This window comes from Neospora caninum, chromosome IV (assembly GCF_000208865.1).
Source record: "Neospora caninum Liverpool complete genome, chromosome IV".
NCBI classification, from domain to species: domain Eukaryota; phylum Apicomplexa; class Conoidasida; order Eucoccidiorida; family Sarcocystidae; genus Neospora; species Neospora caninum.
In genome coordinates, this window is record NC_018389.1 from 748,055 (window position 1) to 770,306 (window position 22,252).

The 22,252-nt window shown below is 54.1% G+C and overlaps 4 protein-coding genes across 4 annotated transcripts; 2 read left to right on the forward strand and 2 right to left on the reverse strand.

The window, feature by feature from the left end:
• Positions 1-1,202: 1,202 nt before the first annotated feature.
• NCLIV_010500 (hypothetical protein) lies at positions 1,203-3,329 on the forward strand (the record flags this gene model as incomplete). Its single annotated transcript, XM_003880565.1, has 1 exon — positions 1,203-3,329. The coding sequence occupies one exon, from the start codon at positions 1,203-1,205 to the stop codon at positions 3,327-3,329; it is 2,127 nt and encodes a 708-aa protein (XP_003880614.1).
• A 1,990-nt stretch (positions 3,330-5,319) lies between these two features.
• Positions 5,320-9,736, reverse strand: NCLIV_010510 (putative 3' exoribonuclease; the record flags this gene model as incomplete). The annotated part of the gene is made up of 7 exons (XM_003880566.1): positions 5,320-5,487; positions 6,481-6,549; positions 7,214-7,302; positions 7,789-7,909; positions 8,459-8,564; positions 9,070-9,148; positions 9,724-9,736. 7 exons carry the CDS (start codon positions 9,734-9,736, stop codon positions 5,320-5,322), a joined length of 645 nt encoding a protein of 214 aa, XP_003880615.1.
• A 2,122-nt stretch (positions 9,737-11,858) lies between these two features.
• Positions 11,859-16,805, forward strand: NCLIV_010520 (conserved hypothetical protein; the record flags this gene model as incomplete). Its single annotated transcript, XM_003880567.1, has 7 exons — positions 11,859-12,104; positions 12,622-12,904; positions 13,205-13,473; positions 13,601-13,826; positions 14,005-14,122; positions 14,530-15,553; positions 16,239-16,805. 7 exons carry the CDS (start codon positions 11,859-11,861, stop codon positions 16,803-16,805), a joined length of 2,733 nt encoding a protein of 910 aa, XP_003880616.1.
• A 2,759-nt stretch (positions 16,806-19,564) lies between these two features.
• NCLIV_010530 (conserved hypothetical protein) lies at positions 19,565-20,395 on the reverse strand (the record flags this gene model as incomplete). Its single annotated transcript, XM_003880568.1, has 1 exon — positions 19,565-20,395. One exon carries the CDS (start codon positions 20,393-20,395, stop codon positions 19,565-19,567), a length of 831 nt encoding a protein of 276 aa, XP_003880617.1.
• Positions 20,396-22,252: the final 1,857 nt, after the last annotated feature.

Consider the following 22,252-nt stretch of genomic DNA (forward strand, 5'->3'; position numbering starts at 1 on the left):
AGCAAGTATTCCGAAACGAGCGTGACAGCTGTACATTTTGCCTGCATAAATAAATGCATATATATATGCAGATGCTGATGTGCATATACGTCGGCATCTGTATTTAAATCACCAATTACATATATATATGTATATATATATATATATATAGGTTTACGGAAATAGCGCTGGTGACGAGAAACCGGTGTCGAAGAACGGCCAACTCCTGTGGGGTACTGTACGGGCCCCCGGTGAGTCGCGCATGCGTTTCTCTCGACTGAGCATCGCGAAGCTCCGACAAAGCAGTCGAACGAATCGTCGAGGGAGAGATTTCTCTGAGCGTCGCTTTTCTCCATTTCCAGTCGACACTTGCCGCGCAAGGTCCGAGGGTTTTCGTGCATGGTGTGGTCCACCGTGCCGCCTGTCTTGACCGTTTTGGCCTGGCGGTCTGAGCGCCTCTCCTCGCATTTTTTGAGAGAGAACAGGAAGAAGCCCGACTTCCCGTGGTCAGTTTCTTTGATTCTCGCCTTCCTGCTGAAAAGTACTCAAGGTTGCTCGCCTTCGTTTTCTCAGCGCAGTCAGTTTCACCGCGAATTTTCGCTGGCAGCAGCCTCACGCTGCTCAGCCTCTCTCTGTCTCCGTGTCTCGATCTCTCTGCGTCGATTTCATCGCAAGCACACAGCTACGCCTCCTTCCTTTTTCGATCGTCTACGGCGAATCTTCCGACTTTTCTCCCTTTTTCCACTCCAGAGTTGCGTCCCGAACCACACTTTCTCGCCCTCCCGCTCCTTGCCAGTCTTTTTTCGCCTCAAGCCTGTTCCGTTGAAAGCCGCAACAGCCGTCTGCGCAGCGTGAAACAATGGACGGACACGCTCCTTCCCCTCGCCGTTTCAAAGAAAACCTACAAATCTTTGCAGTTCAAACGTCCTGGGAAACGCGTTTCTGTGCTTTCTGTCCGGCCTTTTGCCGCCAAGCATTCGACGCTGGTGACGGGGGAGTCGCCGCTTTTTTTTAACACGAACGCCCGCCTCGGACCGGGAAACTGAGGAAGAAGACGTAGCTTTTTCTGTCGAGTCTTTCTAGCCCCCCAAAGGCGTGCTTCTTCTCGTCTTTGTTCCGTCGCGGTCTCCGGACCGTTTCCTGCCCCGGACCTTGGCGAGGTCCGCCAGTTTTCTCTCTTTCTTCTTTCTCCTCTGCCTTGTCATTTCCTTTTCCTTTTTTCGATGACTGGGAAGAGCCACGCCGGCGCTCCGGCGTCGGGGCACGCGGCGACGGTGGCTGAGGCGAAGGCTTTGCTTCTCCAGTGTCAGCAAGCGGTTACGTTGCACGAGCTGTTGCCGCGTTTGGAGACGTTTTTCTCGCTCTTGAAGAGGGCGAGCGCCACCAAGAATCTCCGGTTTTCCTTTTCTCGCGCGCCGACGCGAACGGCTCCGGGCGAGGCTCCTGACAAGTTCACGACTTGGCTGCTCCGCGCCTTTGATCAGTTCCAGGCGATTCTCGCGGACCTCTTCGAGTCGCGAGATCGCGAAGATGAAGTCCAGAGTGTCGCACTCCGCTTCTTCATGCGGCTGCTGATGCACCAGCATTCCCTCGAACTCGCCAGTCGCCGCTCCATCCGACCCGAAGAAAAGAGCGCGTTTCCCCTCGCAGCCTACCAGCTGCTGATTGCTCACCTTCTCCGGGCGTCGCGGTTCTCCGACTTTCTGCGAAACACACTCCTGACCGATTACCTGTGCAAGTTCGCGGATCTGCGCTACTACTTCCTCGTGGTCCTCCGAAAAATCCTGTCCGAGCAACGGCGCGCGCCTTCCCCGAAGGGCGGACTGGACGCCGCTGAAGGCGAGACACCGGCTGTGGATTCTGCCACAGAGCGCGACGAGGGGGAAAACCCCGGCGAGGCTGCGAGCGACGAGCCCAGCGTTTGCACAGACACGTCTCCTGGCGACGCGGAGAAATGGTACGTGTGGAAGGCCGAGAACCTCCCGGAACTCGCGCGGCGGCTCTTCCCGCTTCTGATAGGCCTCCCGGCTCCAGAGGGAAGAGCGCCGAGGAAGGCGCGAAGCGGTTCGACGGCTCGCGAGGACGCAAGCTCGAGTGACATCGACTTGCCCGACGACACAGGCAGCGACGACGAGCTGGGCGTTTCCGTTCCTCGCGGACGCGCCTCGGCGGGGAGTTGTTTCCTCGCGAGCATTAAAACGACAAAGTGCGCCGACCCCGCGCTGTACAGATCTCTCCTCCAGGAAGTCTGGCTGCTGTATCTTCGCAATCTTCCCAGAGATCTGGAAATGACGCAGAAACTCCTGCATTCGGTGCCGAAGGCGCTGCTGCCGCACATGTCGAATCCCCTGCTCCTCTCGGATTTCTTTCTCGACGCCTTCCACGCGTCCGACAAGACCATCTCCGTCGCCGTTCTCGCGCTCTCAGGGCTCTTCTTCCTCCTCGCAAAACACCGCCTCGGCGACCCAGATGCGCTCGTCGCCTCGGCCGAAACGAACGGTGGAGAGTCGGCGGCTCAGGAGGAACCCGAGCCGTCGAATTCGAGGAAAGTGTGCTTCCACTTCTACCAGCGCCTCTTCCAGCTCGTCACTCCCGCCGCTTTCTCCGTGTGCAAGAACGGCCGGTTTCTGCGTTTGCTGAACGCTGCGCTGCGCAGCTCTTTGCTGCCAAACAGTCTGGTTGCAGCCTTCATCAAAAAATGCTCTCGAGTGGCCTGCCTCGTTCCGCCCGCCACCGCGCTCTACCTCGTCGCCCTGGTCTACGCGCTCCTCAAAAAGTACGGGTCCGTTTGCGTCTCCCTTGTCGACGTCCACCCTTCCCTAGCTGCGCAACTCGTCGTCGAGGGCGATCGCTTCGACCTTGCCCATCTCAGCCTGCACGCCCCGCCCGCCGAGAGTGTCTCCGGAGACGCCGCGGACGCGGAAGAGCGACGGCAGTTCGGAGACGCAGGCGCCGACCCGAGACAGCCGCGCGACGCTCTCGCGGGCGTCCTGCGGCGCTGTCTCCCGACCCACCTGGCCGTGGAAAAGTCGGGCGTTTTAGCGTGTGTGAAGCAGCAGGCGCAAATGTCGCTGTGGGAACTGGATCTGCTCAAGTCGCACTTTTTCCACGCGGTCAGGCAGCTCTCGTGCATGCTCGACAGCGACGTAACGAAGCCTGGGGGGAAAGACGTCGACATCGACGATTACCTAGGCTTCAACTTCGACGCGCTTCTCTCCCGAGAGCTCAAGACTGCCGCGAGGGCAAAAGCCGTGGCGGTCGTCTTCAAGAAAGAGGAGCGCGTTGCGGAAGACGTCGAAAACCTCGCCAGCGTCACGGTGGAGTGCTTTCGGAAACGCCGAAAACTCTAGCGAAAAGACGTGAGAGCACAGCCTTCCAGTTCAGCAAACCCTCGCGGGGGGAGCGTCAAAACGAGGCAGCGGTGCGGGGGTCACGTGTGGGAAGACATCCGACGAATCTTGCCACGCACGCGGTGCACGGGGCGAGAAGAAGCTTCCGAAAGTGGAACAGGGAGAAGAATTGACTCGAGTTTCTGGAAAACGGAGGAGTTTGTTTGCGAAGCGACGTCAATTCTGCACTGCGGCGAAGAACCACACGTGGCTGGTTGCGAAGAGACAACAAGCAGCTCCACGAACGCACCTCAGGAAACCGTAAACCGTAAAGAGTAAGCACAAACGCGTCCATGGTCGAGATGTGTGCGGGATTCAGTTTCAGCGACAACGCGGCGGATGCCGAGACCGTTTTAGAATGTAGGGCGTGAGGAAACGAAACCGGTGGCCTGGTTCTCGGTGACTGGGTCAGCGAAAACGCCGGGAGGTCTCCGAACGCTGTCTACAGACTGCTTTTGTGTCTCTTACACCACCACAGGTGTGGAATGAGCCTCTCGGGAGGTCGCCGCGAGTGCCGCGCGCCATGGACGTGCTTTTCGCTTGTCAGGAAACAGTTTTTTGAATAATGCATCGTGTCCTTTGCCTGTCGGCACGTGCTACAACGGGCGCGCAGAGTCGGACGAGCCGTCGCGCGAGACAGCCTTCTCGAGACTCGTCGAGTCTGGAAGAATCGCCAATTTGGTATTCACACCGACATGTAGATGCAGCACCAAGCCTCGCGCGTCAGAGAAGGCCTTAGTGCAGCGGCCTGCACTCTGTAAGTCTGCCGGTATCTCTCGACGCATCGACAGGTATCCTATGTGCCTAGACATGGATTGTACAGGCTGTAGCGAGGGCGTGTAGGCATAGTCCTTTTAAAGGTTTTCCAGCTGTGCATGCAGTGAGGCGGTTGCGCCTTTTTCGCGCGTTCGCGGGACGTCACCGAACAAGCGAAGAGCCGCCGGACGGCAAAGAACAAGATTTCTGGTTTCAGGGATGAGTCGTGGCAGGAGCTTTACACTTGACTTCTTTCGGAAAAAAACCAGCGTCAAGCTGGGACTCCACTGAGATATAAAAACCGTGCTACGATGCACCAAGAAACACTCATTTCGATACCCGTCAACCACTGTTTCACATCCACGCATCTGCACACTTTGGTCTACAAAACTTTATCTTGGTGTATATGCAACTGCATATACACAGGAACTCATGCACATACACATATTTCTCACACACAGACTTGTGTATATATACGAAATAAATAGCTACATTTATTTGCTCCCAGATAAACGCATCATTCGAGTTCTGGAAAACACGGTCTCTGCCCGCCAGCGGGGATTGCTCTCCGCGCCGAAAGGATAACTTCTCCGGTACACCGTGGCGTTTAAAAGAGGTTCCACATCCAACGCGGCGTGAAGCAACTTCAAAAAAGTGGAAAAAAGCCCACTCACACGCCGACTGTCGTGGAGAGCGACAAGGCGTCCTGAGGCGGTTGGGAGGCCACCCCGGCACCTTTTTCTTCTTGCCGAAGACAAAACGATCGCCTCAAGCAGCTTCGGACCTCATCTGCCACAGCGTAGCACGCCGCCTCGCATAAGCGTAACAGCTGCACATTCACACATACACCATTATATCCGACATACGCATATAAAGTATACAGGTATACATAAACATTTGTACATGCTCAGACGCCTTATATATATATATATATATATATATATATACATTCATGACAAATATTCAAAAAACAGTGTACATGCACATATACGCATATATCCACTATATACGTACATACATATATATGTATATATTATATTGACGGACAAACCCTGGACTGATACGAAGTCTGTGCGATATACAGGCCGGAAAACCTTGTGCGTTCGGCGTTTTGCGGTAGAAACGGTGACCAGCATTCACGTGCGTCCTCAAAACCTGGGTCAGCGCCTGCCGTTTCTACATGAACTGGAAATCGCTAAGCCTCGTGCGGTTTCGGTTGCCGGGAAATGCAAACACTGCCCACCTGCTCGCCGCTCTCGGAGGCAAGGAGAGGCCCCGTTGCGTGGATGAAGCAAGCAGACGACTGAGCAGGACAGTATCCGAGGTCGACGACGGTGCACTTGTCTGCGAAGGCGCGTCGCTCCTGAAGCAGAAAGTGAATCGAAGTGAAGGCGGTGGAGAACCACAAAAGTGCGAAAAAAACGAGGCAACCTATCTACCGAAAAAGACAACTGAACACAAACGACACAAACGCACGACCCCGAACGAGAGCGGCAAGGGCTTGTCCATGACGCCACTGCATGCAGTCCGCAGTCTTGTCGATTCACAAAGACGAGAGACGACTGGAGAGACCAAGCGGCGCGGGAGTCCCGACTCGGTCAAACCCGTTGCCAAAAACTCCGCCGCAAAGACAAGAACCCGTGAAAATCGCGCCCATACACGCGCGCGCATTCGTTTGGGGGGGCTTTTGTGAGAAAAAGCATCAACTGACAAAACCGGGCGGCGTTCGTCGCCTTCCGTCTCAACGCACGCCACTGCCTTCTGTGTGTATCTCTACATACATGCTCCTTCCCACAAGCACGACCAAGTACATCAGTCTGTAGAGTTATAAGCTTCAGAGTGTGCACGTACGGGCGACAGTGCCCAGAACCTGTTTGCCTTTCTGCATCTGCCTGTCCAGATAATTTCGGAAATATTCCGACACGCATTCTTGAGCTCGGAGCTCCCAAACGCTTGACGACTCCAGAGGAGACAGCACACACCACACGGCGCAGGTGAAAAGTTTCTCCGATGCTCTGGTGTAGACACGCAGAAACGTGGATTCCTTTTCCCCCAACCCAGCACAAAGACCAATAGGGAAATGGACGATGACGGCTCCCCAAGAAACACCCGGGATGACGACATCTCAACGGAGAAACCTATCCATCTCCACGCACATCTATCTATCTATATCTACCAATATATATATATATATATATATATAAATGCATGAAGGCGTAGATGAAGAAGTATATATATATATATATATATATATTTGTCTGAAAGCGTTGTTTGGCTCACACATACTTTGTCACTTGCGGGACGTATTTGCAAGTTCCTTTGTCTCTTAATTCCCTCAGAGTCTGTCTCCGCTTACATCGGCATCAGGGTCGAGAAGGACGCATATGCGGGGCGGGCCATCGGGCTGTTCCAAGGCGACCGCGCACTGCACAAGAGGCGAGACACCACACAAAGACGGCGTGTTCGGGCCCCATCCCCTGACTAAAAGAAAGCACTTTGAGAATCGTCCATGGCTCTCCCCCAAAAGACACGGGAGCGCGCCAGGCGTGTGGCTGCTCTGGCGTTCCTAGGATGTCACTTCCCACGCACATCCAGCGCCTGCATGCAGAGAAGGATTCAGCGCCGACTTCTGCAAGACTCGACCCACTGAGACCCCGTTGAGCGCTGCGCGCTGCTCTAAAACACACGAAGGAGAGTAAATCCGCCAGCCATGAATCCAGCGCCGGGACGAGACGTGAGGGACTCTGCTCGGCTACGCGTCTTCATTGGTGGTATTCCACATGCACGTTTTCCTTTACCGCGCAAAAAGACGGATAGAACAGAGACCGTCGGGAGGCGCATCCGCTATCGGGAAGAGAACTGGTTTCTGCATTTTTGCTCGCCGAAAAGTGCCACGGACGCGAGAGGGAGTTTCGCCGGAGAGTCCCCCCCTTGGAAACCTCGGGGCCCGCTTCTCTCCGGCCGCATAGCTTGGTTTTTTCGAGACGACCTGTCTCCACCGAGATGGAAACGCGGACGAGAAATCAGGTGTTTTGTTCTTGCGCAGACGTTGACGACACTCACGCAGGAAAGGCGCAGCGTCCACTTACTCCTGACGCCCCCGTCAAGACGTCGAGCATCTCAATGCCGGCATCGGCGAGGGCCAAGCCGATGCATGTCAGCGCCGCAGAGATGACTCCTGAGAAACAGAAACGCCATGTGGACGGGATGTCGTGTGCTTGTCCAAAACGTGGGGATTCGCGCAACGTGAGTCGACAGAAAAGCAGGCGTCCGCGAGCAGGGAGTTCTGGCGCTCGTCACGTGGAGCCATGAACCTGCGTGAGTCCTGGCGCCTCGCAAAAACGACTGCATGCACGGCGCACCATATCGCCGCTCAGATGAATCGCGTCGATAGGTAACAGAACCCGATTGGGGCAGAAGAAAACAGGCACTTACTGTTGGAAGAGGCCGCACGGAGCACACCGAAATGTGAAGTGAGAGTGGCGCTCCACGCGAAAAACGCACACCACTGTCAGGCTTACACAGTAGCTACTACACCCGCGGAAATACACATCTACAGATTTACACAAATGCACGAGGCGTCACGTCGAGCCATGGCGGGGCGGTGAGGCTCCAGAGAAAAAAACTTTTGTGGAGCCAATTATGCGGAAGAGAAAGAACGTACCTCCATCATCTTCGAGAACAAGCACAGATACGGCGATCGTCGACTTGCGGTAGAGATCTAACCGAACGACTGCGTTCACGGCCTGATGGAGAAGGGTGACCAGATGTGCGCTGTCTCGCTCCTGGAAAAACAAATGAAACGGCAAGTCGTTTTTTGTGCTGTTAAACGCCGTTGCTCCTTCCCGCAAGAGAAGCGATCCACACAGCGCTGAAGCGTCAAAAAAACACAAAACAGCTACAGTCGCGGGCCTTCTGACGGGAAAGTAGCCAACCCCCCATGTCCGGAGGGGACAACAAGCGGCTGCCGCTCTCTCGAACTCGATGCGCTCTTCTCTGCTCACAGGTAACACACGTTTCTTTCTTCCCTTTCCTCCGCGCATCACCTCTTACCGACATGAGGCCATACCCACCTACCAGCACATCCACATGTGCCAGCGCGTATACATATATATATATATATATATATATACATACATATATATATATATATACATACATACATACATATATATATATATATATACATACATACATACATACATACATACATACATACATACATACATATATCTATGGTGGAGGTGCATGTGAATGCATGCATGCAGATGCAGAGAGATTGGAAACTCGCGTTCAGCGGCTTCAAAGTCCATTTTCTGCTTTATAAAACTCACGTTGCACGCGCCCTTCGAGGTCGTTGCAAAAGGAGCATATTTGAACTCGAGATTGATGCTGCCTCGATCCTGCGAAGCTGCCTTTGTGTTCGGGCGTGGGCCGTATCTGCGAGGTTCCCGCACAGACATTACAGCGTCGTTGTATAAAAGGATGAAAAAACCGGAAGCAACAACCAAGAGACGACGGAGATCCAAAACAAAAAAGCCGACACGATTTCTCCACGCATCCTCAAAACGCCTTACCATCCTCTGTTTTGTTACTCCTGCACTCGCTTATCATTCATCTCTATAGACGTACCATCTACGTCTATCTATATATTTCTCTACATATATATATATATATATATGCATTTATATATTTTATATGTATATATATCATTAACTCTCTCTTCGTGTTTCTCTCACTCTATACATACGTATACATGCTTGGAGACGGATATATACGACTATCTGCATGCACATGTGCATGCTCGTGGTGGTTTGTGCATGCAGCCAGGACCGTCTATGTGCACAGGTCGGTGGAAATGATCGGAATGAAGCCATTTCCAGGCTTTCTACTGGGTGTTTGTCTAGCGGTAGGACGCCTCGCTGCATCCCGCCTTCGAACTCACACGGCGCAGTTCAGTTTGGTTTTCCCCACAGAGACGAAGGCAGATCCCGTAGCGCCCGCCAGCGAGTGCGTTTGCAAGCCTGAAAAGACGCAGACACAGTCCTCGAACGATGATCGCCCCTGAGGCAGTCCACAACGGACTAACTAGCACGTGCTCAAAGCGGGTCTTTGCCGACGCTCCACCGCACCTCGACCACGTGTCCTGAATTGAGAGAGACGTCGACACAGTTCCCAAGCATGAAGAAGTCAACACGCGTTTGGAGAAAGACTATGCCGTGCAAGACGCCAACGACACAGGCAAGGGCAGTCTAGGACGTCTGTGGTTTACGGACATACATCTAGTCACACAGATACACATTAAGACAAAATATATATATGTCCATCTGGAAGTATATACAAACCCGGTTCTCTCTCTCCCGATATGTATGTACATGTGGATGAAAGGCCACGTTCTGTGCCTGTTATATTGAACGAAACTCTACGTGGCTTGGCGCACCGACAAACAGTCGACGAGCATTCGAGTATATATATATATATATGTATCTTGGGAGGATATACGAGAGCCAGAGGAAACGCATACTCGCTACCTGCTTGAGCAAAGATATGCACATATACACGGAAGTGGAAGAGCGTTTTTTTTGAGGGCCGAGCTTACACATGGTGCGCATTTCTTCGAAGTTGCGAGCATCATGTCTCTCGCGTCTCCTTGCAGCCTCCGTCAGCCGTTCGCGTGTGTTCGGCGACTCAGAGGGAAGCAAAGGAAGGCTGGCAATGCTTCCCTGGAGCACCGAAGCCTGTTTTAACGCGCAAGGAGTTGGTCCGGAGACACTCATGGTGGGCAGAAGGCGGCCCTGAGACGCAGTTGCGTGAACACCGGGGGAAAGAGAAGAGGCGGAGGAAGATCGCGTCAGGGAGGAGAGCGAGAAAGAGAAGACGGAAAGCCTAGGGCGCCTGCTGCCGCGCGGAACGGGCCCCCGAGAAGACGAGGGAAACTGAGAAAAAGAGAGACGGAGAGAGAGAGGCAGAGAGCGCGAAAGAGTGGAGAGACTGAAGGAGATACGTATGGGGGACTAGCCTTTTCTGACACAGGATTGCGTCCAGCGCTTTTCAGGAGAGGAGAGAGGGAACGGGCTGGAGACGGGGACGGTGAGAGAAAAGCCGGAGACACCGGGGAGGAGACATTGGAGAGAAAGGGACGACAGAATGAAACGGAAGAGAGGCGCAAGTCACCGCAGACTCCCAAAAAGACGAGAGGAAAGCGCAAACAGCCGAGGGTAAACACGCCGATTTGGCGGTTGGGTTTCGCGAAGGGCGGCAGGCGAGTAAAGGAGCGAGACGAGCAGTGCCGGCGAAAAGCAGAGAGAAGCAGACGATGTGTCGCCGGAAAGCAGAGAGAAGCAGACGATGTGTCGCCGGAAAGAGAGCTGCCGATCCTGAAGAGCGAAGGCCCTACGAAAAACGCGATGAGAGAATCGAAGACAAGAGGAGAGGGAGACGGAAACCCGGTGCTCCTAACTCTGCGGCCAGCCGGTTTGTGTGTTGGTATACCGGGCGGAGTTGAAGAGAGGATCGGCCGAGATGCGGGACTGTTAGAAGCCGGCAGCGAAACCCTAATCGCTCGCGAAATGTGTGAAGAAGGCCGGAGAGTGAGAGCCGAGTGCCAAGTCAAACATCGCGCGAAGATCGAGACAGCGTGGGAAAACGCGCGTGAATTTGAGCGCGATCTGCGCGCTGGGGGCTGGGTCCCTGCGCAAGAGGCGCTGACCGAGGCAGTTGTGTCGAGGGCGCTGTGAATCCCCTCGGGAGAAAGGGATGAGAGAGTGGCGAACTTTGGAGAGAAGAATGGGGGCGATTGGAGAGACGGTCCACACCTCTGTGTGGCTAGAGAAGCCGTCTCTCATCCCCGCAGTTGCACTCTGTGCCGCGCCTGAACACCACACGATTTGGACCTTACAAAAATGCCCGAGCTGACGACGACCGGGGCCCACAGTGCTGGCCCGTCGGTGACTGTAAACAGCGCTCAAGACCAGGAGCAGAGCATCGCGCGCCGCTCGCTTTTCTGCGACGCGACAAAGTGCGCCTGCACATACCCCTATTTTGTGTGGGTTTGATGTGCGACACAGGCCACTCTTCTCGAGAATGGTGATTTTCGAAGGCAAACAGCCCCTGCCATTTCTGAGGAGTGAGGCACGGACCTCTTCCGTACCCAGTCCCCCCTTTTAGCGCGCGCGTCAGGCTGTGTCAGAGGGTATGTATGTAGCGCAGAGGGCCTCAGCGGCCCACTCTGTTGACACGGTAGCTCGTTCCGTTTCTGCCCCGTTCGCTTTTGTTCGACTGCTGGTTTCCTTGGCCGAAGACGGAGAGACGGTTTGCGGAAAACGTCGCTTCCTCGTTCTCTTGTCGATTCCCGTGCGGCGGGTAACGCTCGCCCGTCCAGACTCAAACATGCCTCCGTGTCGCGCCGGGCAAGGGAGGCGGGGACGGAGAGCAAGACCGCAACGTGTGTGGTAACGGCCGTTTTCCTGTACAAGATCCACTTTCTGTTTGTATCTGAGAGCCAGGTGCCTTCGGTTTTCTAAAAGAACAAACCAGAGAACCTGGACCGCTTTTCAATGGCTCTCGCTGGCGACGCAAACGCCCTTTCCGGAACAAAGAGGTTCGCGGTTTGCTGGCCGGTGGACAGCGCCGGTCCGTCACCAACCTGTCGCAGGGAATTTGATGTTTCCCGGTTGTGCAGGCGGGAGGCGTAGTTGCCAGAGAACTAACTTCGCTCCTCTCAACTGGAGCATTATGGAACCCCCCGAGCCAGGATTCTGCTGCAGTAAGGAACTCACCGTTTCCCGTTGCCCGGGCTCTGGCTCACAGTTGAAGCCGGAAGCGGCTGAACGGACCGAGAGCACAGGCGCCTGGACCAGTGGTCTCGCGAAGGCGCTGCTTCTTGCCGTCACTTTCTCGGCCGGCTGGCTCTGCTCACGTTTCTCCAACGACTTCTCGAATGTTCAGAGGCACTCGCTGAGCCGCTCGGAGGTCGACGAGGTAAGGCGAAACCGGCAACTCTCACGGCGCGAAAAACGCGGCATCTTTCGCACAAGCTTTTAAAATGCAGTCTGATCTCAGCGTGGGCATTCCAGTGCCCCTTCATCCTCTCGAGAGGAATGAATTCAGGTGTCTATACAGCTCACCGTCGTAGAGAGCCCGGTGCTTTCGCGGCGCCCTACAGTTATGCATTATCCTTTCCGTTCGTGAAGTCCCCCTTTACCAACGGCATTCAAGGCAACTTGGCGAAGCCGCGTCTTGATCCGGTCAGCTGCGGAAAATGACGCTTCAGTGGTGCCAGGCGTGCCTTGAACAGTGACTGGTTGTCGACACGATGCCGGCGTCTAGAGATTTGTGCAGCCGCGGCATTTCCTTTGAGTGCCGAATGACGCGGAAGTCTTTCTTCTGAGTTTGCATCGGTTTCGTCCCGAAGCTTCTTTCCCTCGATCAGCTGAGGCGATCACGTGGTAGAAAGGATGCCGCACTCACCCCGGCCTCCTATTTGTTTGGTTTGCAGAATCACACCTCTCGTCCATACCTTCGAGCGGCGGACCTTCCACTGGAGACGTTTCTCGGCAGGGAACACTATGAGGCAGAGTCTCCTGACATCGTCACTTCGCTCTCTATGGAACCCAGGAGACTGGCGAATGCTCCGCAGGATGATTCTTCATCAGACATGTCTCAGGTTGCAGCCTCTGACAAGCCAGAAGAAGCCGTGCATCATCACAGGACTCTGGCATCAAACGCCAGCCTAAAAGATGAGCTTTTGCCGCAGAGGAAGAAAGATGGTGTCAAGCTCCGTAAGTTGTCTACGGTTTTCAGGGGTCGTCCGCCGGACATCACTCGTTCCTCCGATACGTTGTGGAAATCCGAGACGAAGTGTTTCCTAAACGTTATGTGCTGAAGCGGAAGTCTGTTCTCTGGCGGAGTCCGATCCAGAACAAGGGAGAAGTAACCCGTAGGACTTACGGAATACCCTCTGTTCAATGTGGGGGACCCCGCTTAATGGGTTGCGTGTTCCTGCGCCGTGTTTGTTTGGCATATCAAGTTGTAAAAGTCGGGGGTGTACCTAGTTTTGTATGCGCTCTCTCTGCCTTCAGGCGTTCTGAACCCTCACGTGTTCCGAGCAGAATTGTGTCAGTTTCTGAGGATCGGTGACGCACAGATCAAGTCGTGGTATGCGCTGCTGGTTCTGTACATTGCGGAGTGGCCTGCGTACGCGCAAGTGGGAAACGGAGGCGAACGCTTCACAGACCAACTGCGAGCGTTCTCGGAGAACTTCGTCGCTCCGGAGCGCACCACACTTCAAGGCCGGGCCATCTTCCAGGATGAGATCGACTGCGGAACGCCAAAGGTCTTCAAAGAGGGGGTGAGAGTTCGGCTCACCGCGGAGCTCGCGAAAGGGCGTGGGTAGCGGGGATCGAGAAACCTGCGCTTGCTGCCACGCTCAGGGACGATGCCGGCTTTGTGTTGTGGCCGATATGTTGTGTACTCAGCTGGATGTCATCAAGGGGGGCATTCACAATTTCGACGATCTCGTTCGGATCTTGAAGACTGTGGCGAGGACTGAACCGGATTTTGCCAACCTCTTAGATTACACGCAGTACTTCAAGCTGCCGACGAGAGCTGCAGTCACCGGCTTTGCCATGATTTTACGAACGGCGTTCGAGGGCATGGTGTTTAGCTTCTGCAGGACGCTATTCCTCAAGAACAGCACGAAAGGTAGGCTGCGGTCTTCAAAACGTCGAATCGTTTGCGTATCCTTTTCTGCCGTCGGCGTTTTGATACAAAACAGGCAGGAGGTAGGCCACGGCGCTGACTCATTGTATCTTTCGTCTACACACACAGCCACGATGGCGACCCCTGCTTAGTCCTCGACATGGCGTGTTTGTCTTCTCAGGGAACTTCACTCGGAACGAGTTGTACAGCAACGTCGTGTGGCTTTATCACCGCAACCAAACGCAGTACTGGATGCTGCTGCTGGTGGCGAAGATCATCAAGCAGATTGTCTCAGCGAGGTAAGAAGGCGTCGACGATGTGCGCATTCCGCGCAAGGGAACCGTATGTCGCTACGCTCTGCCGCCCCGGTTTAGCGTGTCTCAGAGGAACGAAGCAACTATTTTATACGCCCTTTGCACAGATTAGGTTATCCCGTGAGGGGTTGCCGAAGGGTAAGACCTCGGCAGCTCCCGTTGCTGAGCCTACGTCAGACTAACGCTGTCGAACATGCTGAAGTGGAATGCAAGCTTGAGAAAGAACCCCTGCGCCCGATGGGGGAGCTCTTTGTTGTTCTGGACGTCTGACGGCAGATCGAGTTCAGGGTTGGTGCAGTTGTTTGTGAGGTGTCGATGCTAGAGTTCAGAGGTGATGGCGAACAATCGTGAGACCAGCGCTTGCATGCATTCTGCTGTGCGCTGAAATACAGGCCACACAGCGGAATCATCATTCTCAAAAGTGTAACAACGCTTCGTCCTGACAACAACGTTGCTGGCGAGAATTCGGAAAGAGGGCCCATCTTGGAGACGCTGTACGGTGTGGGGGCTTACAGCGCATTGCAACATATCGTTGCGGGGAATATACAGAAGAAGCTGGAGATGTCTCTGTCGCGGTTTCAGAATCTGTCGACGGAAAGGGGCATGCTGAGTACAGCCAAAAGTGTGCTTCAGCCGAAGGTCTTTGTAACCGGGTACTACGCGAAGAATGCACGGGGAGCTCACGTGGAGGAGGGATTGTTCGGCATGGAGGTAGAAAGCGAGACACTGAACGAATTGAAGGAAGACTTGCGTCCAAACAGCGTTCTCCTTCAAATTTCCTTGGTAGACGAGTGGAACTTCAAGGATCCTAAAGAGTGGCCAGATCCTCGAACAAGTGAAATTGGCGTGTTGACAGCGCATACGGCCGTGCAGATACTGCGGGCAGAGTTGGAGTGGGATCCCTCCTTGGGCTCTCTCGGAGCCTTCTCTGTCGCGTATACCGGTTTCACCGACATGTACTCTCGCCAGCGGTCAGACCCAGAGAACCATTTCGATCCCGACGTTCATCTTCTGGTTGTTGACGAAATTGCGCGTTTCAGCAAGACGGGCGCAGAAGAGGGGTGTAAGAACAAGATAGGCAATCTGATTGCCGAGGAACCTCTGCATATCAAAAGGGTTTTTGATCGCGATCGCATATCTGTCAAGGGAACTGCGAAAATCCTCCCTGGCAGCGACGTTTTTATGAGAGGCAACTTCGGGCTTGGCCTCTCTCTCGAGCTTCAGCGTGAGGCCGAAAAGCTTCTCCGCCCAGGCGCCATTATGATCCATGTGTATATCAAAGGATTAGGAAAAATGACTTCCGAGACCAACGACCTTGATCTCACAGCAAGTGAGATGGTGAACCGTCTTCTGCTGCGTTCGCGAGGATACTACGAGATCCCTGTTGTCAAAACCGTTACCGTCACCGGTCTCCAGGTAAGCCCCTAGGTTGAAGATCCAGTGCTGTCTTCTAAAGGCCTTCTGTCTTCGCCGCGGTGTAGGAAAGTGTGACTGAAGCCAGCGCGTGGCAATAGCGAAACCCAGCTATCTCCGACTGCTGTAACTCGCTCGGATAGTTCCGTTACCATTGAGACCAAACGATCGCGGTCTTTCGCTTTTTCTCGCACTTTCGGTGCCTGCCGGTGTTGTAGTCGGTAGCAGCGAGTCATCTTGAGAAATGACTATGAATCAGATAATCACGCGACAGTAGTAAATCACACGTCCCCTAATCAGTGACGACACGATTGCCAGCAGTAGGGGGATGTAGGGCGAAGCAGTGACCGTAGACAAGCGGATTTTGTCGCTACCTGTGCTACGGTATTTCACTATGTTTTCACGGTCCAGTGAGGAGTTTGATTGGCGCGTACCAGTAACTGTTCAAAAAGAATCTTGCGGGCTTTCCCAGTCCCCTTGGCAGGCTCAAGAATGATGTGTGCTCGTACATCTTCTCTCGTTTCTTCACGCTCCGACAGGAGCCCTTGCACGACCGAGTGTTTTTCCGGGTGAACCCGGCTCCGTTAATTTCCCCGTGTTTCTAGCAGTCCCCGCCTCTATTTATCGTGGTCTACTTGTCCGGAACCTCTCGTTCCGACGACATGTGTCCGCTTTGTTTTTCCTGCAGACTGTGGAGGCGCGTGCGGTCGTCAACTGTAGCAACAAGGTCCCAGAATGGGTCGTGGTGGTTTCTTCGTGCAGCGTTGCGGTGTTCTTCATCGTCGTTATCGGCGTGCTCATGTATCACGACCAACTGAAGTTGCCGTGGTGGCTGAACTGCATATGCAGCAGCAGCTCTCCATGGGGGGGGGATGCAGGAGACATCAGCAGGGATCCAACCGCGGTGGAACTGCCTGGCGAATACGACAAAGCAAGTCTCCCCGAATTGACAACGGTGGACGGGTCGGCAGACGGGACCGGTTACGATGAAATCGACGGCCGTGGTTGGCTGCCTGCGACGGCGAAATGGGTTGGCGACAAAAGCCTTTCCGTGCACAAATGCTCAGCGATCTGCGACCCTCACAGACGGGTGTCAGGTGGTCAGTCCACTCGAGCCTCTTTTAGCTGTGTGCACCCAGAGACGGGGAGACCCGTGGGCGAGCGCGTTTTCTCGAGGCCAGACAACTTCATTCAAGTGCATTCCAGTGCACCTGTTGCGTCCCGGAAGACAACAGCTGGAGATGAGAAACACTGAGAATCCACTAAGTGTCGAGACACCGAAGTCGGTACTTTTGGGTATCCGTGGGGGAGTCTCGCCGGAAGAAGAGGTTTACTTCCTCCAGTCGGCCAGGATCGCAGTGATTCGATCGGACCAAGAAAGTCGCACACTTACTGAGACAGTTTCAACTTTCTAAAGGCAAAGCTCGCGTTACAACTGGACGAGAAAAAACCTGGGAAAACGCGTCTCATTCGCAGAACCTTGTACCGTCAATCCCCAAATAGGACTTCGACAACAACGCCGGGACGTGTGCAGAGACTCCTGCGGCAACGCCATAGGCGAAGGTCGTCAAAGAACATGTCTTCTCCAGTGGCTCTGAATCTGAAAGGGGGGACTTTTTTCGATGTAGCGCTTGACAGTTGCTTCCGGTCTTCTGCGTCCACCAGCTCTTTTTTTCGCTCGCGCGCGACTGTTCCTCACACTTTCGAGTCTCCGCATTTTAGAAGTGATATCCAGCAAATCGCCCCTGTAGAGGCTTCGATTTCGTTGGAGCAACTCAGCGGCTGTCCTTTTATTTGCAGGGGGTCGGTCGGTATCATTTTCAGGACTGCCTGGCTTCCAGGCTATGCTTTGCGGCTGGATATTTGTCGTCTCGAAATGTTTTCTTTCCGAAGTGGTGACAGGGAATGCGCCTGCTTCTGTTGCGTAGTCCAGAGAGCTCTATCTCGGTGTTGAATGCCAGGTTTGCTGTCAACAGTCTCTAAGATGACCGTGACAAATTTCTTTTTTCTTTCGTCTCAGAGGGCGAGTGTTCTCTGCTTTTTTTGTTCACCTTCCCTGGTTTGTATTCATGTCTCCGCTTTCATTCTCAACACAAGGGATTCGTAGGGCCCTATCAGGGTGTTTCGCCGGCTGTTACGTTGCAGACAAAGGGGGGAAACGTTGTGAGGCCGATGTGGGTAGGGTACATTTCTGGCGCTTTTTTAACGCGTATATCTATACAGGGCTTTGTGGGGGCTTGGGGCGGGGACGTATCTCTACCCTGTAGCGCACAAAACCCTGAAATGTTCCCACAGGCTGAGCTGCTTGTTTATATTTCTCGTGCTTCACTCGTTCACCGATGCTGTGAAACAGGATGCGCGGGTTCAATGCGCAAGATTTTAGCCTGCTGTGTATTAGAGAGAAACAAGAGCCGAATGCGTGTGAACTAGGCTCGGACAGTCGCCGTGCATATGTTGTGGCGAACTTGTTCATTCAACAATGACCTCGCTGTAGTTTTTTCACCAAAAGAAAACAGCTCTTGGTGAATTCCTTCTTTTCTCTCTTTGCACATCGACACAGCCAATCACGATCGGGTTGAATAAAGCACAGTGCAGGCCATCCGAAGCAAAGTTTGGCGTCAAACGCGGCGGTGTGCTTGTGCATCTGCACATGTTTCAGAAGGAGACGGTCCAATCACGGGGCCACATTGGCCGACCACGCCTAGCTCTCCTAGAGTTTCTGCTGAATACCGAACAAGATTATATAGGTGTCCCTTTCTCTGACCGTTAACCGTCTTGGTGCAGTCTGTCTCTTGTGCAAGAGAACGCATAGAACATCACACTCCCCATCCAAAACTGACGTATCAAGTGGCATAGCGCGAGCGTTAAGCTCGAGGTCCTTACTCGTGTAACGCCACAGCGGTGTGAGCCGGCCTCACACCCTGCCGCATCAGTAGGCGACAGGACTGACTTCGCTTTGCACCTTATCTTCAGCTTCGCAGTGAGCACCATACGGGTTTTCTCTTTCCATGACTGCAGGCAGCGACACTTGCTTAGTGAGAGAAAAAAAGCGATGTGCTAATCTCCCCCTGGCGTGGATAGGTGCGTACAGGCAGGTTGGGAGGGGCTATACCAAACCAACTGGATCATTTCCTGCGGCCACTAGCGCCGACAGTACATGTGAAAACACAAGGTTGTGCCTCCTTGGCTTTTTCGGGTTTCTTCTGCTTAAAGTGGCTGTGCCCGATAGGCAGTTATCGCGATGAGCTCACGACCTTGCCACGTTTTGGAGAGGCGAGCGGACTGTCTTGCCCGTTTCGCCAGGGTAACGTGTTACCACCAACCGCGGAAACTTCTTCGTATAAACATCTTGGCAAACTCTTTTGCATAGATGTTTTTCTGTGTTGAGAAATGTACGCATTTGAATGTAAGCAGGCATGCATGCACCAGAACCGTCAGGCACAGTGGGACAGATCACGCTTACAACGAGAAGCGGACCCCCTTCGGAATAAAAGCTCCTCTGTTCTCATCTGCCGAGACCCACATTCAAACGCTAGGTAAACTACACGCGGCCGGCCCCTGCGCTGTTGATAGTGCCACCCAAAGGCTGCCTCATAATCACTCGCCTTTCCTGTTGCGGGGGTTCCGAAACAGAGAGTCTCACGGTCACGAAACGTTCTTCCCCAACAAATACGCGTCGGATGGTTGCGGCTAAATAGCAAACTGGAAAGCGGAGTTACACGACAGCATCGGAGTTCGACTATGGCGGGATATCCATCGACTAAATGACACACCGTGGACTTGTCAGATACACACGTAAACTACGTGTGCGTGGTACATTCTCGCCGACCTCCGACATCCTTCTTTGCATGCTTCCCGCCTTCGTAGGTGGCTGAAAAACACGAACGGAGAGTCTACCTTTACCGCCGCGAGGCTGTCTCCTGCCGTGCATGTCTGTAAAGTGGCTAGATAAACAGTCTAGCCCTAGAACAGAAGAACGCATGGCGCTCCCGTTCCTCGGCGTTTTTTCGTAGCCTAATTGGTGCCCTTTTTATTCTTGCGGAAATTCGACCTCTCAACAAGGGAGCGTTCACGTTCTTCTTTGCTCCTTAAATATCTCATTCCTCCTACTCCCAAGGTGATAAGCGCCAGAGGCAGTCCCAAAATGTTCAGTCCATAGAGGGTGGCAGCTGCGAGCATTGTTTTCACACCCCTGACTTCAGGGAGAGGCTGATGGTCCGTTAGCTTCAAGTCTCTCAGCTTCTCACTTAAACCCGCAATGACGGCGTCAGGCTCAGATTCGCTGCCTCGTCGTTTCTTCGCGGGTTTCGGGCGTGGTCTGTAACCGCCGTGTCTTTCCTCTTCACCACTGTGCCTGACCTCGTCATCGTGTGGGCCTCTGTACTCAGTGTCGTATGCGTGCTGTGGCGACGCAGCACGGGGCGGACTCTCCCGGATGCCTGGCTCCTGTCTTCCATGCACCATGAAACCTTCTTCCTCCTTCGCAGGGGCTCGGTGAGGATACAGCCCTTGGTGCGGGTCGGTTGGATCGCCGTAATAACCTGGGACCGGGCCCAAACCGGGAGAGAAACTCGACGCGGGCTGCTGCGATGATAAACCGTACGGACTAGTCAGCCGTGCCGCTGGGCCAGAGAAAGCCTGCTGCGAGGGCCCCCCAGAAAACGCGCCAAGGCCGCCGCTGAACCCTGGCCCCCGTGAAGCCGAATTATCGTAGGCGCCATAGGGAAAAGTATCTTGCGGAGGTGGACTGTAGAAGCCGCCTGCGGCCTGCGCTGTCGCCAAGCTGAGACTGGCCCACAGACTGCAGACGACAGTCTTGCGGAAAGACGGAACGGAGTCGGCCATCTAGTCGGAGACAACGGAGGAGTCTACCGGATTTTGAGGGGAGGATAGACTTTTCCACAGACACACAGACTAGGCTCAGGCCGAAGGATCCAAGGCGCTTCCTGTACGGCGCTCGGGGGGGGGGCGGGCACGTGAAGCCGGCAGCTGCCTCGTACACGCGACTAGGAGGTGGTTGGACTGAAGTCAGATGCGGATGGGAACGTAAACGGAAAAGCTCTAGATGCTGACAGCTGTGCTGCGGGCCAAAGCACAAGATCTACGAACTGCCACGGTAACCGCGTCCACGATTTGTGGATACGTCCACTCGTGAAAGACTTTAGACGCAACACGGGGCAGCCCCTTCTGCCATCGGTAGCGCCACGCAGCTGTCGCCTCTCAGCTGGTGTAAGCACCTGACTGTACCAGGAGAAAAGTGAGGTCGCCTGCGCGGGATGAGGGGACAAATAACCCAAAAACGAAGCTTTCGAGTGCCGCTCAGGAAATGGGTAGGACCTTCATTAAATCCCTTCTGCTTTGCAAGGAACCGCGGCATTCACAAGCTGCCGCTGCAAATTGGGACTCGGGTCGTGCACTCTCTCGAACCGGGCGCCGCAAACCGCCCGCTTGTAACCAGATGACGAGCCGCGCACGGCGACACCGCATGCCCGGAAGGATCAGGGGCCCCTCTGTTCGCGGCTGCAGGACGAGCAAACGGCGAACAAATCGATTACTTTTAGCAACAACTGGCCAAATACTCTGCCGTCAAAGTCACAGAAAAGGAACCACAACCGCGCAAATGGAACCAATGTGTATAGATAAATATCGAGCCGAACTGCGGCCAACCCCCACATCCAAATGCCTAGAAGATTCATGGCAACACGCCGGCACGTGTTTCAGGTACCAGTATGCAATACACACAAAAAATGCGTGCGGACCGGTGAATCCGTTGCATGCTGAGCGAGTCCGTTTTGGCGGCGGGGGCAGATGGCAGGTTCTGACAGGTCGTTTTGACCCAATAAAGCAACCGGTAGCAAATATTCTGGTCCAGACACTCATCCTCTGGCGGCCCTTTACTGCGATAGCGAGAAAGTGGCGGATCTGCTTCCTGCCACCTCACCAAAAAAAAGCGCATCCCGAATCTCGCGTTCCGCTAGCCTCTCTCCCAAGTGTACATACAGCGCGGTCTCTGCGAAGAAAACGGCCGAAGCCCCGTCCACGACATCGACCGGAGCTGGCGGGTTTTCGAGCCTTTCCAATTTCAGGCTGAAATACGTTTTCCGACTGCACCATTTGTTGGAGTTCACGGTCCCGCTGACTCTTCTGTACCGAGAAAATTATCGAAGGTCGTCGAGGTCCGGGTTTCCCCCTGGACCTCTAAAACCCCATCTTCACGTACTGTGTCGGTGGCATTCATTCACCATTCTTGCCAGGCCCAAACAAATAACTTTGTTTGCGAACCGCTTCACGCTTCTTTTCCAAAGGGACGAAACTAGCCGTAAGGCTCAAATGTTTCCTTCGTTTTGTTGCGCTCAGTCTCATAAAGTTTGCTGGACGGAGTCGTGCTCCGACCGGTCGGTGATGTCGGCGTCCAGCTGGCAAAAGTGAACCAGCGAATTGTTTTCTCGGCGGTGAGGAAAATTTGATGTTTGCGTTAGTTTGATTCCTTTTCTGCGAAAAGACATTGTCTCTCGCCTTCAGTTATTTTGTTTGCCATCCTTCCCTCTCGTAGCAGCACCACGTGGATTCTCCTCTTCTTCTGGCGACTTTCTCGTCCGCATATTCGTTTCAGGCTGAAAAACTCCAAACGGAGGGTATGCATCGACTGTGACGGACGAGGCGTCTCCTCAGGATGAGTTTAGTACCGGAACGGATGCAGAA